The sequence below is a fragment of the Tubulanus polymorphus genome, chromosome 4, assembly GCF_964204645.1.
Source record: "Tubulanus polymorphus chromosome 4, tnTubPoly1.2, whole genome shotgun sequence".
Lineage (NCBI taxonomy): Eukaryota > Metazoa > Nemertea > Palaeonemertea > Tubulaniformes > Tubulanidae > Tubulanus > Tubulanus polymorphus.
The window spans coordinates 23918757-23937239 of NC_134028.1; the positions used below are offsets into that span (position 1 = coordinate 23918757).

General features: G+C 38.3%; 3 protein-coding genes across 5 annotated transcripts; 2 read left to right on the forward strand and 1 right to left on the reverse strand.

Annotated features, from left to right (window-relative positions):
- Window positions 1-336: 336 nt before the first annotated feature.
- Window positions 337-6468, reverse strand: LOC141903089 (adenylosuccinate lyase-like). The gene is made up of 12 exons (XM_074791036.1): window positions 5986-6468; window positions 4255-4458; window positions 3391-3435; window positions 3234-3313; window positions 2496-2667; window positions 2205-2251; window positions 2034-2124; window positions 1886-1955; window positions 1487-1634; window positions 1007-1187; window positions 586-762; window positions 337-503 (listed from the first exon to the last, which is right to left on the reverse strand). Exons 1-12 carry the CDS (start codon window positions 6286-6288, stop codon window positions 417-419), a joined length of 1605 nt encoding a protein of 534 aa, XP_074647137.1. The 5' UTR covers window positions 6289-6468; the 3' UTR covers window positions 337-416.
- A 1978-nt stretch (window positions 6469-8446) lies between these two features.
- On the forward strand, window positions 8447-10663 carry LOC141903938 (methionine-R-sulfoxide reductase B1-like). Of its 2 annotated transcripts, none has more exons than XM_074792341.1 (4): window positions 8447-8576; window positions 8672-8820; window positions 8911-8974; window positions 9553-10663. In XM_074792341.1, exons 1-4 carry the CDS (start codon window positions 8474-8476, stop codon window positions 9582-9584), a joined length of 348 nt encoding a protein of 115 aa, XP_074648442.1. In that variant the 5' UTR covers window positions 8447-8473; the 3' UTR covers window positions 9585-10663. The 2 variants fall into 2 exon arrangements, with proteins under 2 accessions (XP_074648442.1, XP_074648441.1); XM_074792340.1 differs by lacking the exon at window positions 9553-10663 and adding an exon at window positions 9264-9495 and having other exon boundaries at window positions 8911-9034.
- A 4796-nt stretch (window positions 10664-15459) lies between these two features.
- Window positions 15460-18419, forward strand: LOC141903849 (peroxisomal membrane protein PMP34-like). 2 transcript variants are annotated; one of them, XM_074792191.1, is made up of 8 exons: window positions 15460-15605; window positions 15728-15852; window positions 16172-16224; window positions 16767-16892; window positions 17130-17278; window positions 17782-17880; window positions 17965-18014; window positions 18103-18419. In XM_074792191.1, the coding sequence occupies exons 1-8, from the start codon at window positions 15552-15554 to the stop codon at window positions 18242-18244; spliced, it is 798 nt and encodes a 265-aa protein (XP_074648292.1). In that variant the 5' UTR covers window positions 15460-15551; the 3' UTR covers window positions 18245-18419. The 2 variants fall into 2 exon arrangements, with proteins under 2 accessions (XP_074648292.1, XP_074648290.1); XM_074792189.1 differs by having other exon boundaries at window positions 16172-16323; window positions 18103-18416.
- Window positions 18420-18483: the final 64 nt, after the last annotated feature.

The window sequence follows — 18483 nt, forward strand, 5'->3', positions numbered from 1 at the left end:
TCAAATGGAGTTTGCTGCAAAACCTGCTTCAGTGGAGCGCCTTGTTTGAATGTTCAGCACATAGCTCACTTAAGTTAATGGCTCAATTTCTTAATGTTCAAATTTGTCAGTAACACTATATCCATTGGCCTGAAATTCCGTAACCGATCACTACATTCAGATTATCATCCAAATATCCACCAGAAGGGAACAGAGGAAACCATTGGAGAGGAACGGAGGAAACCATTGGACTGGAAAGGAGGAAACCATCGCAGGGGAACAATCTAATATCAGAAAGGAGGATCGATCCAATAGGTCAACATTTCAACAAATTTAGACACAACCACAGTTATAGTAAGTAATCATACGTTAACATTTTAATGGCACTTGATTAGTATAATCATCATTGATCGCAATAAAGGTTCTGTCATACATGATCACAAATTCAATTCAGCGATTCCTTCGAACCCGTGCGCGTAAGAAGTCAAAGCTGGCTTCACGTCTTCTTCCAGGAATTTCGTAACCTTAAAAATAAAAGGCAAAATTTGTTGAATTGATGATTTCCAACTAACTACTACGGTATCCAGTTTTTTTGCGGCGAATTACCTGCTGTGGACATCGGCCGATGAATCCTTTAGGGTTCACGATCTCGTCCAACTGATCGTGCACCGGTCGAAAGTAATGAGAAGCTCTGATCAATTCTATCAAATTATTTTCTCCACCTTGTTCTTTGACTATCGCGGCCGCTTGCTGAGACAACTTTCGAATTTCTTCGTGACAAACCTTTTGAAACGAATACGCATAATGATTTGAGACGCATATGACAAAATCAGACACGATAAGGAAAAGTGAAGAATTAGAACAATTTCTAGAGGGACAGAGCGGAAAATTATATCTCACACAGAATGGATTTTCTACAGCATCAAAACCACCATTAGGGACAGTTTAGGCATTTTCAGGGACTGTCCCTGACAATCAGGAAAATGTACATCAAAGACCCAAAATATTGAAATGATTTCACACTTACCTGTCGGTTTCCACCGGCCTTCACAACAGCCATCAGAATATTTTCGGTTGCCATGAACGGTAATTCTTGGCGTATGTGTTTCTCAATGACTTTTGGATACACGACGAGTCCTTCGGAAATATTCTGTAGAGTATTCAACACGATATCAGCCGTTAAATAAGCCTCTGCTATACATATACGCCTGTGAAAAAAAATCAACAACAGATTCAAAAAGTTGATGAAAACTGCACTAGCTCAAAACTGTGGAACCGGGTCTAAGGTTCTTACAGGTCAGGGAATCGAATATACCGATATTTCCTTGACCCTTGAACAAAAATTCCCCAATTGGATAATAAGATATCATCTATCATATCATCAAGTAGGGTTGTTTCTTTTCAAGAGTTTCTTTGCACCACACAAAAGATTGCTCCCACGTCAAATCTGGAATTCTCTGATATCCTTGATCTGTAAGAACTATGTACGATGCTTATAGTGATTTACCTGTTAGCGCTGTCATCTAACGTGCGTTCCATCCACTGAACTGAAGCAGTCATCAGAGGATCTTGAATCAAACACATTAAATGTCTCGCTAAAGAGCAGCAACGTTCACTTCTCATCGGATTGCGTTTATACGGCATAGCACTCGAACCTAAAATCAGAATCAAACAGACATTCATGAATTACAGCTCCATGTTCCACTCAGAGAACTAACAGAAAATTAAATCTCATATTATTCAACAAACTTTCTTCAGGGGCTGCAGTTGCTCAAAAGTTTGTTAAAGATAACCGGCGGATAAATACCACAGCAACAATGAACTTTTAAATGTCACTATGTCAACTATCCACTAACTTTTGAGCAACTGACCCCTAAAGTTTGTAATCGGAAATAGAACACTTTACCAATTTGATCTTTTTCAAATGGTTCTTCAATTTCTTTCATACTCGCCAATAATCTTATATCCGAACAAATCTGCCAAAAATAAATCCATCATCAATCAATGACAGAGTGCATAAGATAATAATCCAATCCAAGTTTAGGATAACAAACCTTGTGAATAGTAGCACCAAGATTTGATAGCACCATTAAACATTCTACATCTACTTTCCGTGAGTACGTCTGTCCAGTTACTGGATACGTTCTACAAAACGGCGAAAACGAAATGAACTAAAATCTGTAAACGTTGGTTTACATTTCAGTAGAATAGATGAATGAACTCACTTTTTAAACCCTGCCATTTCTGCTACAAGTTTATCCAGCGTTTCAACCTAGAAATTAACGAAACCATATTTAACGAGTAACAATTGACTCCACTCTGTATACCCTGGATTGCCTCAGATTATTGTGTGCCCCGGAAAGTATATTACAAATTTCTTACCCCAATTCACTATGATAACAACCTGTCCCTGCTCCGAGTGCCCGGGAATTCGAATTCCTCTGAGAGATTTTATTGTCCCCCTAGATGTTAGACGAACAGAGTCTACGGTAGTAAGAATCAAGAATTTTGATTACCTTTTCATGATTGCCCTCAAACAGCGCCAGGAAGCTCGCCTGCGTACCCGTCGTACCTTTTGCTCCACGGAATTTTATATTTTCCAGCGCATGTTCGATATTATGTAAGTCCATGAGCAGATCATGTATCCATAAACTAGTTCGTTTTCCCACCGTTGTTAATTGTGCTGGCCTACAAACAACAATGTGGCAATAATTATAAACAAGCAATAGGCGACAACAGGCTCAGGCTCAAACTCCGAAATTACCACGCATTATTTCCCATGCATTTTGGAAATGTTTTATCTAGGGCCGATAGCTTAGTTTTTGTCAACTTTTTGAATTTCGACCCTGTTCTTCTTGAATTATGAGGTCATGTTGCTGACAGTGCCTAGTTCTGACGCCAGGGGGCGCACTAGGCCCATTCTTTGTACTCCACAACTAAACCCCCTTACTAACATTGTACCCAAGTTTCATAAAGATCGACCCCCTATTTATGAAGCTACGTCATTAAAAGACAGAGAGACAATACGAGAATAAGGGTCACATGGAAGCCCGAAAACCAATAATACATGTGTATGACTGATTGAATGATTTGTCCGAAAAATATTATTCAGATGAGATACTTTTTCAATATTGTTGCCTTTGTTATTTCATTTCAGGTTTTTTTGTTCACTTTGACCCAGTTTTTTTGTTGTTTCTTTCAGAAAACAGGAATTCAAGCAAAACACCATTGATCAATAGCAACTCAATACTTACTGCATATGGGTGAACCCTAGCGTGGGTAAATCTTTGTGTTTTTCAGCGAACAGCGATAATCTTTGAATAACTCGCGCTAACTACAAAACAAAAACACATCAGTGAGGAGGGTACAGCAGGGATTTTGTATGAAACACGTTTGAACGACGTAACTTACTTTCGGAAGGAGGATCCCGTAACCATCTTTCATCATCATTAAATCCTGAAATTTGAGAATAAATTCTTTTTTCATGAACTAAACATATCACGCTGCTTACAGATCAGGGAATCCTAAATTCTTAAGGGATTAGCAAATCCGAAATTCCCTTAGCGGTGGCTGTTTCTTCTTAAGGGGTTTGTTGTGCCTCTCATCATCAGCAAGAACAAGACACCAGTATTAATTCGGATTCCATGACTTTTCTCTGATTTTCAAGAATTCCTAGATTTTCCCTGCAGGGAAAAAAAAATATAACCAGAATCCCTGATCTGAGAAATTATTCCTTCATTTGGGTTGAGATAAGGGAAATTGGTGTATATTTGCTAGTATTATTTCTATGCATATATTTGGATCTTTCATTTGTTGTGATAAATGAATAATAACTGATTATAAATTCTATTGAAATATTATTCTTAAACCGTCCCTCTTGCCAGTAGGTATAGGGCTTCATCTTGTCTATTATTAGAGATATTCCAAATACAATGATTTCTTTAACCCCTTCTGTGTGTCTACACCGCAGTGCGGTGTATATATAGGTGATGGACTTTGCTAGTACCCTGCATTGTGGTGTATTGATGTAATTAGTAATCAGTCTTTATCTCTATTGAAAGATGGCAGCACCTGTCAAACACAGTTGAATATTAGTTACTAATGATACACCGCGCCGCGGTGTAGAGGCAATATAGCTGTATTCAACACACTGGAGTCGAATTTCTAAACAATTTTCAAATTACCTCTAGCACTTTAGGGTATTAGTTAGTCAGCACTGAAAGGGTTAAGTCAATATCAGTAAACTTTACGAGCCAGTGCGTCAATAATTCTTACCGTGTTGTCTCCGACGTACGCCGACGTCGCTCCGAGGTGAATTATCGGAGCCGCTTTCGTACAAATCGCTCCGAACGTATGAACGTGAGCCATCACGTCGTGTCGAAACTTGCGTTCCTCGACAGCGGCTCGATCAAAATCGATATTATCAACGTTCTCTTCCATTTCTGTTAACTGATCATCGGATATGTCGAGTCCTAAAGTCTGAAATATAAAAATCCAAACAGTCTACACAGCCACACAGAGTTAATAAGGAAATGTGTACATCTTTCCTTCCTTGCTCCAGGGCACAGGGACTTGTCACGACTGATAATGGATGAGACCAATGATGGGGGTACCAGTATCCCTGCAACTGTATAATAAAATAACAAGGGTGGCAACAAATTTTCAATCTGACAATGACTTCTCCACTTCAATCGACTGTAATTCCAAAAATTCTCAACCGATTCACATGAAATAAGCTTTAATACAACCTAGTTGACTTTCTGCTTCGAACGAGCCTACAACCACTACTCTCCGACAATTATCTCACAACGAAATCACCTTTTTTTGACGAGAGATAGCTCAAAATGGAGGTGTACCGATTCTATGGTGGACAGCAAAATGGTCGTTTTTTTCAATTCAAACGATGATTTCTATGTGAGATCTTAGAGAAAACCCCAACAAACCATACATTTTTAAAAACTACGCGGTCATACCTGTACGCTAATCTCATTTATTTGTATAATCCACGCGATGGGTGAGCTCACAAGCTCAAAATCGAAAATGAGGACGAACACGGCGTTCAACTTGTCATCAACTGGGCGGCCATTAATCACGTGATATCGTAGTAACGGGCTAAATATTTCACGCGCATTGATTGGCTTAGAGATTTCGAAAAACATTACAAAATTTATTAAAAGTTCTGTTAATTAATAAAATATCCGTATTATGAAAATGTAGTGCAACATTCGTCTGAGGGGTGGTATTATTAGCAAATATTTCCTTTTTTCAAGTCTACAGACGTAGACTTGTCGCGGTTCTATTAACATAGCCCGAACCTGCACGTCACGTGATTAATGGCCGCCAGCGCGATAGTGCGAGGTGACTTTTTCGTATATTTGTTCGATTTTGAGCTTGCGAGCTCACCCATCGCGTGGATTATACAAATAAATGAGATAAGCGTACAGGTATGACCGCGTAGTTTTAAAAAATGTATGGTTTGTTGGGGTTATCTCTAAGATTTCACATAGAAATCATCGTTTGAAGTGAAAAATACGACCATTTTGCTGTCCACCATAGAATCGGTACACCTCCAATTTGAGCTATCTCTCGTCAAAAAACGGTGATTTCGTTGTGAGATAATTGTCCTAGAGTGGTGGTTAAAGGCTCGTTGGAAGCAGAAAGTCTTCTAGGTTGTATTAAAGCTTATTTCATGTGAATCGGTTGAGAATTTTTGGAATTACAGTCGATTGAAGTGGAGAAGTCATTGTCAGATTGAAAATTTGTTGCCACCCTTGTTTTTTATATTATACAGGGATAGTGGACCTGGTCATTGATATTGGTTTTATTCATTCACTATCAATTGTGACAAGTCCCTGTGCTCCAGGGCCCATTTTCTAACCTTATTGAAAAAAATAATTTATCTATTATAAGAATTGGCGAAGTAGCTATGTTGGTACAAGAATGATGCAAAATATCCACCGATGTATAAGTTAACAGAAAATACACAGACTACTCGAAGTGACTTACCTGCTGCGCTTTAGCTAAATATAACCACAGTTTGCGCCATGTGGAAAACTTCTTCTGGTCGCTGAAGTTGAATGACATTTCCTGACTGGCGTATCGAGCCACCAGCGGTGATCTGTACTTGTTGTGATCGGCATTACTGGTATTATCACTGGATGCTGCCGCGTGGACGCTAACTGTACTCACACCCGCCATTGCTGCTGCACCACCATCCATGTTGCGCCGGTGTTTGGATGCTTCTTTCTGGCTCAGATAGTTATACACTTTTCTGTCACCCATTTTTGTAGCAGTTGTTATATCCGACATACTTTACAAAAAGTGACACAGAACAAAGCCTTCTACAAGTAGAATATATTTCAATCTTTATTCCGAATACATTCTATGTTACATATCCCCGCGGAGCTCGGATTCGAACCCCAGATCACCAACTCTCCCAGATATGCACCTATAGCTCATGTATTGTAGTTTTTAAGACCAGATATATTTTGAAAGTGTGAGAAATATTCATGAATAATCATTTTCTCAAACACTAAGGGCTACGGCCTCGTTAAAGTGAGCGTGGGAATTGTTCACGGTCGGGTGAACAGTTTTATCATTTGCAGGCCGTCATGTGCTGCCCCTATGCATATCGCTGACGGTGAATGTGTGAACTAACTGGTTACTAACCTGCCACAGTAAGACTATAAATTGTATCAGATCAATCGTTCCATTACGATATCAATATCGGATCGGGCTCAACCTTTACAAATTTCGTTTTGGCTATCTCCAGTTCACAATTTATATTGAACCGCAGTCCCCACATTAACAAGGCGGTCGAGATTTGCCGCGTTGACGTAGGGCCCTACGGTTGATTTAGCCTGAAGTAATCCTCGACCGGTAGTAGTTAGTATCCAGTCGCATTCTACCTTTGAGAGATTGCCGGTTTATTTCTACGAATTTCATTAATGAATCAATTGCCGTTACGGACCACCGACGTGAAGACTTGTCTTCGAATAAGACACGCATGTCGTAAAGAATTTTCGTAAAGAACCCGGGAAATTTGAATAGATAATCAACATGCCGATATAGCTACGATCCTAATACATCCACTTTTCGAGGATCTATTAAGATCTTTATCGCTACTAAAACAACAGAATTGCTTTATGGTGACAGCTATCCGGGAGCTAGTCAGCAGCCATAATATATCAAAAAAGCACTGGTCATTATAAATTGCGCGGGGTGTGACAAGTTGGCCAAGTCCACTGGGATCGCTGTTCTATTCAAACCACACATTTCTTAAATAAGTTCATAAATTGGCCATCAGTGACCACCACTGACCAATTCAAACTTCTCGAACATGAGAACGATATTCCGCGTTAGTGTCAGACTAAAAAGGATTCACCGTTGTAAATTCATAAATCGACCACACTGACCAATTCAAACTTCTCGAATATGAGAAAGAGTCACCACTGACAAGTGATAAAAGTCAATATTATCTATTCGAAGAAAACTCATGGTAGAAACAACGATGAAATAAACAAAGCAGCTAGGTCAAGCCCAAAGGGCTTCATTTGAGTCAACCTTTGATCTCTCGTGGTGACCGTGTTCTCGGCGTCTTGCGGCCGCATCATAGTGAGAATGCATGAAATTGCATGAATAGACGATGGACTGACGCCTCGACTGACCGTTAATTGATTTTTGTCATAATATGATCGACGTAATAGATTCATGATATTATTGGACATGAACGTGGGAAATGTTACTTAATTTGTTTGTTTTGTAGACTTTTTATGTAGTTTCTATATATGATTTTTAGACATCTAACACGTGATTGCAACCCTGTATTATTGACTTAGTCATGGAATGACAGGCGCGTCACGTGTCGCGGTTGCAACATACGTAGTCGCAATTATGTTAGTTTTCATCAAGTGAATGGCTGTCCTTTCTGCAAAACAGGAATGAGGGTTTGAGACAGACCATGAAGACGCCGAATGGCAAGCGCAGAGTTCTGAGGCCCCGACCCCAGGGGCAGGCCGAGTACGTATCCCTTGGTAGGACTGAACGTGGACCAACATTTTCTTCAGTTTTAGCAATGAAAAGCTTGAAACGAGCCCACGTGTGACTGCTGATGTGGTTCATCTGGAAGAACCTAGGAACCTTAATCATTTTTATTTTCACGGGTAGGCACAAGGCCGTATCGTCGGTCGGGTGGCACTATTTTGCCGCACTTTCAGGACATTATTTGCTCGGGCGAAATCAACGATCCCGGCCGTACGAATTATCCAATCGGGTATTTCCAGTACTGGGTCCAATTATTTCAGATCGTATTTTGGGTTCTCCGCCAATGATATGTTTTGGGGCAGGGGGCAGCAAGCTAAGCGCCGCGCGCCGCGAGAAATCCGACACAGGGCCACTTTTCTACTGTGGCATGCGAGTAATAGAGTCAAATTGATGCATTTCAAGGTCGTTGACCAGTTGTTACATCATTCAGTGCCCACGTATCTTAGTCCTTATGTTGTCCCGTGCATTGCATCATTCCCGTGTGATAAACAGAAGACTGATGTCGTATTGTAGCTGGTCTTACGGTGAAAAATACAAGGACCATTTTGAAAATGGTAAAATTCATGCGTTTTAATCTAAATCGATGTATTCTTCTCATTTTCTCTAGTCTGTCAAAATAACGTTCATTATTGACAACTTGTTTTTGTAGGTGTCTATGTATGCGTTAAATGCGATCATCCTCTGTTCTCGAGCCAGGTGAAGTATGCACATGATTCAGCGTGGCCGGCATTCACAGAAACTATTCGTGAAGACAGCGTATCAAAATATCCGGAACCTGATCAACCCAAAGCGCTCAAGGTAAGATGTGATCATTCGCACATGATTTGAACTGAACACTGTCTCTGGTTCCACATAAACTCCGATCTTCTATTAATTGTTGTTTCTCAGTTATCGTGCGGTAAATGTTTTGCTGAATTGGGACATGAATTTCTCTGCGATGGACCGAAGGAAGGTCAGTCGCGTTTCTGAATATTCAGCGAATCGATGAAATTCCTACCTCATAATAAACCCGGTAAGAAATGATAATATTCTAATTCAATCAACATAAATCAGGGGCCAGTTCCACAGTTAACATGTAAGTTAACATGTAACAGTAAGTGGACATGTAACAATAGAATTCCAATTGTCACTATACCTATGTGAACTATGTATAACCAACTTTGAGCAACTGGTCCCTGGTATCTTGACTATGTTTTCCAATTGAATGATTAACTTATTTAAATTCTTTTTTTGTATTACAGAGAAAAGCAAGTAAATTGTCGCTAATTGCCTGTCCAAACTTCACAGCAAGATGCACCTCATTGTAGAGTGTTTTGGAATTTTAATCAGTTTTAACAGTGGTGCATCCAGAACATCGAAGTTCCCCCATGGGATAAGCAAGCCCTTCAAAATTGGACTCTGGATCCGCCCCTGTTAAGCTTCCAATTGTCTGAATAAAAAGACAGATTTACTATATTCTAATAATTATGCATTAATAGGTCCATCTCTGAGATCGATTTAACTTCTGATTTATTCAGTTGATTGATTTAGGGCTCAGAGTGGATCCTTGTAAAGAAGTGTAATAATCTTGTATTGTTGAAGGATGATGGAAGATTTTTGTTGATTTTACCGAATTGTTGTGGACAAAAGTTCAGCAGTGTGTATGAAAGCTTGCAGCTCAAATCCCTCAACGGGATCGCTGTATAATGGATGATTAACTGGCTGAACTTATTGTCCATTTTACAAACGGTGTCGACATCAATGTGAAGATACACAGACGATCTTAAATGTAGGTCGGTATCAGAAATTGTTTGTAGTTCATAACGTGAAAATTTTCGTTTTGACATCAGTTTGAATTGTGTATAAAAACTTTGGTTTTTATATTAACTCAAACAAAAATCTGAAAATGGAAATATGTTGAATATTTTTTGTCAGGTTTTGAGCGAATATTTTTACAATACTAACGTCCTTACAGATTCTGTAAGTAGATATTTGTAAGATATATATGTGTAAATATTTTTGGGTTATACTGGTATTTTTACTGATCTCAATCGGAGTAGTTTTAGCTGTGTGTTCAGGGTATAATATACAGTTGTTTTTGACACAAATAAGCTTTTTACACAACAGATACATGTACCTGTACATTAGACATTAGTTCTTAGTGATAGCTTTATATTCGTTTGATACAGTATAATTGTCAGATCTATGTAATACGCGTTTGCTTAGATTTGTCATACAAAAAGAATTATCTAAGGATATTTACATCTTAGTAACATTCATATATAAAAGGATTATACGATTAACTGTGCACCTAGTCACTGGATGTTTGGTGATAAATCGATAGATAAATGATATTGATGTATTTTACTCGTGTATCAGGGTAAATTGTATTGTATTGTATTGTTAATAATGAATTCATTAAACTAACTAACGGGCCTGGGTGATGCAGTTCTTTGATCGAATTTAACCTTACAGTCTTCATTCAAATGGAACTTGGAGTTAAATGTGAGATTGGGTACCAGCATTTCCATTGAGGAATGGGGTTTTGGGAATTATCGAGTTTAAAGGACTCTATAGTTTCCACTGATAAGAAATAAAATCTAGGAACACCATCCTTGCATCCGTGTAACAGCTGCGGTCCCGGTGTTGCATTTGTTATTTGTAGTGTATATATGTATATATATATATATATATGTTATAGAATTTCTTGTGTGGATTAAATAAAATCATAGATTATAGAAAATGCAGTAAATCATCTTTTTTTCTCATCCATCTTTGTCGAGGATTTGTTTCAGCGAATGAGGCAGGCCGTGGGATAATTAACTATAGGATTGCCTAAAAGCCACCTGATAAAGTAAAATTGACAGTACCGCAATTCCATTATTAAAGAAATCGATCTGATTTACGTGATTAGAGTTCAGCCAATAGGATTTTATCGCATTCCCAGATAAACTTCTCGTATCTCAAATGATCGAAGTTGATCTGCTGGATTCATCGCGTCAGCGTCATGAACCGAACTACACAGAGCGTTTTCTGGCTTTGCTCGGCTGCGACAAATCGCAATCTGGCAATAAAGTGGGATTATAAATTCAGCGTTTTAATGTACCTTTGTTTTTATTTCCCCGCTTGTTTACTCGGATTGTTTTGTAATATATTCACGTTGTTTATTTTACGACTGATGAAAGGTGCCGCGTATTATTTGTTAAAGGTTCTCGCTATCGGCGACCTATCGTTCATGCTAGCCGCCTTCGTTATGTACCCGTTAAGAACCGCCTTCATCTACGTTTATTTGGGGGACGTTGTTTTTCGCATAGACGATTGGCATTTTGGAAAGGTGTTCATCGCTATCGCCTTGCCTCTTTTTTACACATTTCAAATGACCAGGAATTGGCTTGTTGTTTTGTTAAGCTTCGAACGAGTGATCGTCACGACGTTCCCACTCAAGTCCAGATTATTCTGGACGCGAAAGACTGTAAATCTAAGCATAAAGTTTATCCTTTTGGTTTCGATTTCTGGGTATGCTTTGCACTTCGTCCCGTCCGCCATTCCAAAACCATTTTTATGCCGCGAAGAATGGCGGGATGTTCACATCAATGGAAAGCCGATAATTCCACATACGACTGCGGACTCAATCCTTCTAGTCGAAATGTACGTCTACACGTTCGGAACTGTTATATTACCGATATTTCTCTTACTCGTGATCAACGCGGTTCTCATCTTACAAATAATTGTTGCCAACCGCAATCGCCGAAACAAATTCGCAACAAACGTCGATGCGACGCAGGCGCGGGAACAGACGAGAGTTCTTAAAATGACGTTCGCTGTAGTCGGGGTTTATGTGTTTTGCGAGGGCCCGGGTTTGTTCGACAGGATGGTCTTATTGGGTTGGTTGAATCGAATATCTGGGAAAGCAGATTTTGAGATGGTATTTAGAAAGATCTCGTTAGGGCTTACAATATGCGATTCGTGTGTGAACTTTTTTATTTACTGTTTTACCAATGAGAGGTTTAAAGTCAAGGCTTTTGGTTATTTGTCTTGTTTCGTCATTAAAAACCAACCAGTTGTCAATTACGAAAGACAGTAATAAGTCTGATACATGCATCCCACCAAAAAGGAATAACTTGAAGGTTCAATAATTGCTCATTGTCACATTCTTAATGTCATGGCAAATTTTCAAACTTATTTGCTCCCGACCACTGTGCACGGCCAAATAATATGATGCAGAGCATGTGGGAGGAAGCCCGGACTCGGCACGATATGGTACACTAGATGCTATAGTCACAATTCTGATAATTCAACTTCGAAATACCACGAAAATTACTCAAGCAAGTAAATTGTCACTAATTGCCTGTCCAAACTTCACAGCAAGATGCACCTCATTGTAGAGTGTTTCGGAATTTTAATCAGTTTCAACCGTGGCGCTTCCAGAACATCGAAGTTCCCTTTTGGGATAAGCAAGTCCTTCAAAATTGGACTCTGGATCCGCCCCTGTTAAGCTTCCAATTGTCTGAATGTAAAAGACAGATTTTCTATATTCTAATAATTATGCAGTAATACGCCCATCTCTTAGATCGATTTAATTTCTGATTTCTTCAGTTGATTGATTTAGGGCTCAGAGTGGATCCTTGTAAAGAAGTGTAATAATCTTGTATTGTTGAAAGATGATGGAAGATTTTTGTTGATTTTACCGAATTGTTGTGAACAAAAGTTCAGCAGTGTGTATGAAAACTTGCAGCTCAAATCCCTCGACGGGATCGCTGTATAATGGATGATTAACTGGCTGAACTTATTGTCCATTTTACAAACGGTGTCGACATCAATGTGAAGATACACAGACGATCTTAAATGTAGGTCGGTATCAGAAATTGTTGTAGTTCATAACATGAAAATTTTTGTTTTGACATCAGTTTGAATTGTGTATAAAAACTTTGGTTTTTATATTAACTCAAACAAAAATCTGAAAATGGAAATATGTTGAATATTTTTGTCAGGTTTTGAGCGAATATTTTTACAATACTAACGTCCTTACAGATTCTGTTAGTAGATATTTGTAAAGATATATATGTGTAAATATTTTTGGGTTATACTGGTATTTTTACTGATCTCAATCGGAGTAGTTTTAGCTCTGTGTTCAGGGTATAATATACGGTCATAATATACAGTTGTAAAATAAGCTATTTACATAACAGACACATGTACCTGTACATTAGACATTAGTGATTAGTGATAGCTTTATATTCGTTTGATACAGTATAATTGTCAGATCTACGTAATACGTTTTTGCTTAGATTTGTCATAAAAAAGAATTTTCTAAGGATATTTACGTCTTAGTCACATTCATGTATATAACGATTATACGATTAACTGTGCACCTAGTCACCGGGTGTTTGGTGATAAATCGATAGATAAATGATATTGATGTATTTTACTGGTGTATCAGGGTAAATTGTATTGTTATAGAATTGTTATAGAAATGTTATAGAATTTCTTGTGCGGATTGAATAAAATCATAGATTATAGAAAATGCAGTAAATCATCTTTTTTTCTCATCCATCTTTGTCGAGGATTTGTTTCAGCGAATGAGGCAGGCCGTGGGATAATTAACTATAGGATTGCCTAAAAGCCACCTGATAAAGTAAAATTGACAGTACCGCAATTCCATTATTAAAGAAATCGATCTGATTTACGTGATTAGAGTTCAGCCAATAGGATTTTCTCGCATTCCCGGATAAACTTCTCGTATCTCTACTGATCGAAGTTGATCTGCTGGATTCATCGCGTCAGCGTCATGAACCGAACGACACAGAGCCTTTCTTGGCTTTGCTCGGCTGCGACAAATCGCGATCGGGCGATAAAGTGGGATTATAAATTCAGCGTTTTAATGTACCTTTGTTTTTATTTCCCCGCTTGTTTACTCGGATTGTTTTGTAATATATTCACGTTGTTTATTTTACGAATGATAAAAGGTGCCGCGTATTATTTGTTAAAGGTTCTCGCTATCGGCGACCTATCGTTCATGCTTGCCGCCTTCGTTAAGTACCCGTTAAGAACCGCCTTCATCTACGTTTATTTGGGGGACGTTGTATTTCGCATAGACGATTGGCATTTTGGAAAGGTGTTCATCGCTATCGCCTTGCCTCTTTTTTACACATTTCAAATGACCAGGAATTGGCTTGTTGTTTTGTTAAGCTTCGAACGAGTGATCGTCACGACGTTCCCACTCAAGTCCAGATTATTCTGGACGCGAAAGACTGTAAATCTAAGCATAACGTTTATCCTTTTGGTTTCATTTTCTGGGTATGCTTTGCACTTCGTTCCGTCCGCCATCCCAAAACCATTTTTATGCCGCGAAGAATGGCGGGATGTTCACATCAATGGAAAGCCGATAATTCCACCTACGACTGCGGACTCAATCCTTCGATTCGAAATGTACGTCTACACGTTCGGAACTGTTATATTACCGATCTTTCTCTTACTCGTGATCAACGCGGTTCTCATCTTACAAATAATTGTTGCCAACCGCAATCGCCGAAACAAATTCGCAACAAACGTCGATGCGACGCAGGCGCGCGAACAGACGAGAGTTCTTAAAATGACGTTCGCTGTAGTCGGGGTTTATGTGTTTTGCGAGGGCCCGGGTATGTTCGACAGGATGGTCTTATTGGGTTGGTTGAATCGAATATCTGGGAAAGCAGATTTTGAGATGGTATTTAGAAAGATCTCGTTAGGGCTTACAATATGCGATTCGTGTGTGAACTTTTTTATTTACTGTTTCACCAATGAGAGGTTTAAAGTCAAGGCTTTTGGTTATCTGTCTTGTTTCGTCATTAAAAACCAACCAGTTGTCAATTACGAAAGACAGTAATAAGTCTGATACATGCATCCCACCAAAAAGGAATAACTTGAAGGTTCAATGATTGCTCATTGTCACATTCTTAATGTCATGGCAAATTTTCAAACTTATTTGCTCCCGACCACTGTGCACGGCCAAATAATATGATGCAGAGCATGTGGGAGGAAGCCCGGACTCGTCACGATATGGTACACTAAATGCTATCTAGTCACAATTCTGATAATTCAACTTCGAAATACCACGAAAATTACTCTAACAAAAAATGCCGAGAGACCAGTCACGCGTAAGCACGAAATACATAAAAATGACGCTTTCATGCGGAGTCGCTGTGCGACTCGCCGGCTCAGAGGAAATTTCAAGAGCAATCTTTTCATCAAAAAGTACGAAAATAATCTTTAGACTATGAGACTCATGGGCTATGGCCACTACGCCACTGAGCTGCGTTGTTAATCCGTTCGGAATTTAATGTGCTACGTTGACCAGTCAAGCGTGGTGACCGAGTGTGGCACAGGGAAGCGAGTATAATACAACTGGTTTGAATTGATTGTCCGGCTCTTAGTCCGCAAGTTGAATTTGAAATTAGTTCAATGTTCATTTTGAAAACTTCCGGGTTTGGTTTGGTGTTACTATCACTGATTAAATCAATCAATCAATAGAGATAGTATGGTTTGATACGTAATGACAATGTGAATGAAAGATGACGGCATCGAGTAATTTCACTAATGTAGCGCATGCAGTTTCGGGAGTGGTTGTAAGTTCATCTAAAAACTAAATATTCCCTCTAAATCACCACACGTCGTCAACAAATCAACTCAAAGAAATTTTATTACCGGTTTGAAATGAAAGTTGAACAACGCTGCGAATATTTTTTAGGGTGGAGCAACTGCGATGGTGATTCTGTATCCGCTAGAAATTGCGAGAACGCGATTACAAATTGATGACTCCAAAAGCAGATCAACTCATAAAATCATTTTAGAAATACTTAAAAAAGAAGGCATGTAAGTTCTTCGAAAAGTTGATTGAAAATATCCTCATTTTAGATAACATAACTCGAATTCAAAATAATTTAATTGATACCTAATATTTTCGAAGAGATTATCGGTTTTACAATTTGATTTAGTTAGTAGAAGTAAGGTAGTGTAGTAGTTATACAGTATGCCAAGCAATTTAGAAAGTTATTTTGGCATAATTAATTAAACAGTGAAAACATATGTTTACAAAAGAGTAGGAGGAGAGGGTTTTAGTACCAAAGAAAGAATTAAAAATGATTTATTTGTTTGTAAGCTATGATCATTAAATACTGTATTTAAATTACAGAAATGGTTTATACCGAGGACTCGGACCGATGCTTACAACAATCGCTGTCTCCAGTTTTGTATATTTTTACACGTATAACGGTCTGAAATTAATCGTGCTCCGCGAAGCTAAAACTGATGTGTTAACCGATCTCGTCCTTGCATTTGCTGCCGGTAGTTTCATAATCGTTTACAAGTTTACTAGATAAATGATATAAAATCCATTTCCGCCATTTGAACCAAATTAAAGTCCAAAATGTTCTCTTGAGCCAGTGGTTTAATTCGACGTTTTGAGTATGTCTTAATAGCTATCTTTGGAAATATTTAAGATACAACAAAATTAAAACAATTAGGTCAGGTATAACCTCTAGTATGGTATCTTATCGCTTGATTAGTCTCTTTGTTCTGGATTGTGTATATATTTCATAATTTTATTGTAACAACACTCTTCCTAAAGATGACTACTAGGATATAGTCGAAAAGTTGAAATATAGCCTACCACTAGCTAGCGGAAACATCTCGCAATTTTCGTGCATGATTTTATATTTTACCTCTCAACGCAAACAGAGCGTTTCATTAATTAGTTCATTGAGTGATGGATTGTTTCTGTGTTACAGCTTGTGTGAATGTAATGGTGACATCTCCAATGTGGGTAGTTAATACTCGCATGAAGTTACAAGGTGCAAAACTGACGAGAGAAGATGCTGCCAAACAAGCGAAAGTTCAATATAAAGGCATGTTAGGTCAGTATCACTAAGCTGTACTGAAAACTTTCTAGGGGTCATTCATTTATTACGTACGCATTCGGCGAAGGGGGAGGGGTCAGTGCAATTGCGTACTGTAATGCTTAATGTATATGAAAAAATTACCGATTTTGCGTACAGAGGGGGTTGAAAAATTCAAATTTTATGCGTACGTAATAAATGAATGATCCCCTATTTCATTAACTGTGACTGATTTCTTGGCGCTTTGTTCTCCAGATGCTCTTTATAAGATATCACGCAACGAAGGATTAAAATCGTTATGGAGCGGTACGTTACCATCTCTAGTCTTAAGTACGAATCCAGCCGTACAGTTCATGGTTTACGGAGCGTTGAAGCGTTACATGCAGTTGTTATCAAATACAGCGGTAAGTTTGTAATTTCATTGGGCTGCGTCGAGCTGGGAAAATATTAGGGTTCATTAGTTCTGAATCATCGAAGCATTATATGTAAATTGATGTAGTTGCTGAGTCGGCAATAATGACGTGCCAGATGTTGACACAGATGAAGAGATACCTCTGATTAGAACAGATGTGTTTTATTACTGTTCCATATTTATTATGACGATTGAAATGTGGAATCGCGAAAACTACTGCGGCAATCAAGGATTTCACTTATTGCAAGAAACGCTCAAATTCTTCTACATCTCGATTAGAATCAAATGAACTTTTCTGTTGAAAAAATAGATTATTTATAAAGACTATACCAATCATTGAGTCGAAAAAAAGAATTTAATGTATATTTGGTAGGTCCTGTGATCATTTATGGATTTAGGTACATAAAAATTCAGTCCAAAGTTGATTTCAACTAATTTTGGCAACATTAGACCGAGTACTTGTCATGAGTCGATGATTTTCACATTTCATTCTAGGAGTTAAGCGGTGCTACATATTTCGTTATGGGAGCTGTCGCTAAAATGGTAGCTACATTCGTGACTTATCCTATACAGATAATTCAGACCCGTTCTCGAGTAAGTTAACGGTTTCATTCTCAACCAGTCAATCGATAGATGCCATCTTCATTTAGACTTATTTAGACTTTATCACTATTTCAGTTCACCGAAGGCCATAAGGGACTATTTACAGCATTAGTTGACTTAGTCAAGTGAGTATATTTCGCCTACTTTTGATACTTGTTTTCTGAGGCAGTTTCTGATATAGGGAATGACATGTTTTTGGTATTTCTCTTTCAGCGAGTATGGATTGTGTGGCCTCTACCGAGGATTAGGTGCTAAACTATCCCAAACAGTCTTGAATTCAGCGATTATGTTTTTGTTATATGAAAAAATATTGCATTTCATCTTCCGCGTTATGGGTAGAACTATAGAAAACTGACATTCCTGTACGCTTTGAAATTAAGATAATTGTTATATTCATGATTTTACCAAGTTTTTTTTTTAATGTTCTAAAGAATTTAATACATGTATATGTGCTGTGTTGTCAAGAGTATCACTGAATGGTTGTCCCCATCAATCATACGTTTTTAGACCAACGTTGAAAAATAAATATTTTATCCAATTTAGCAGATTCGCTTTGTTGTTTATCAATGAATTTTCGAGGCGATTTGAAAGGAT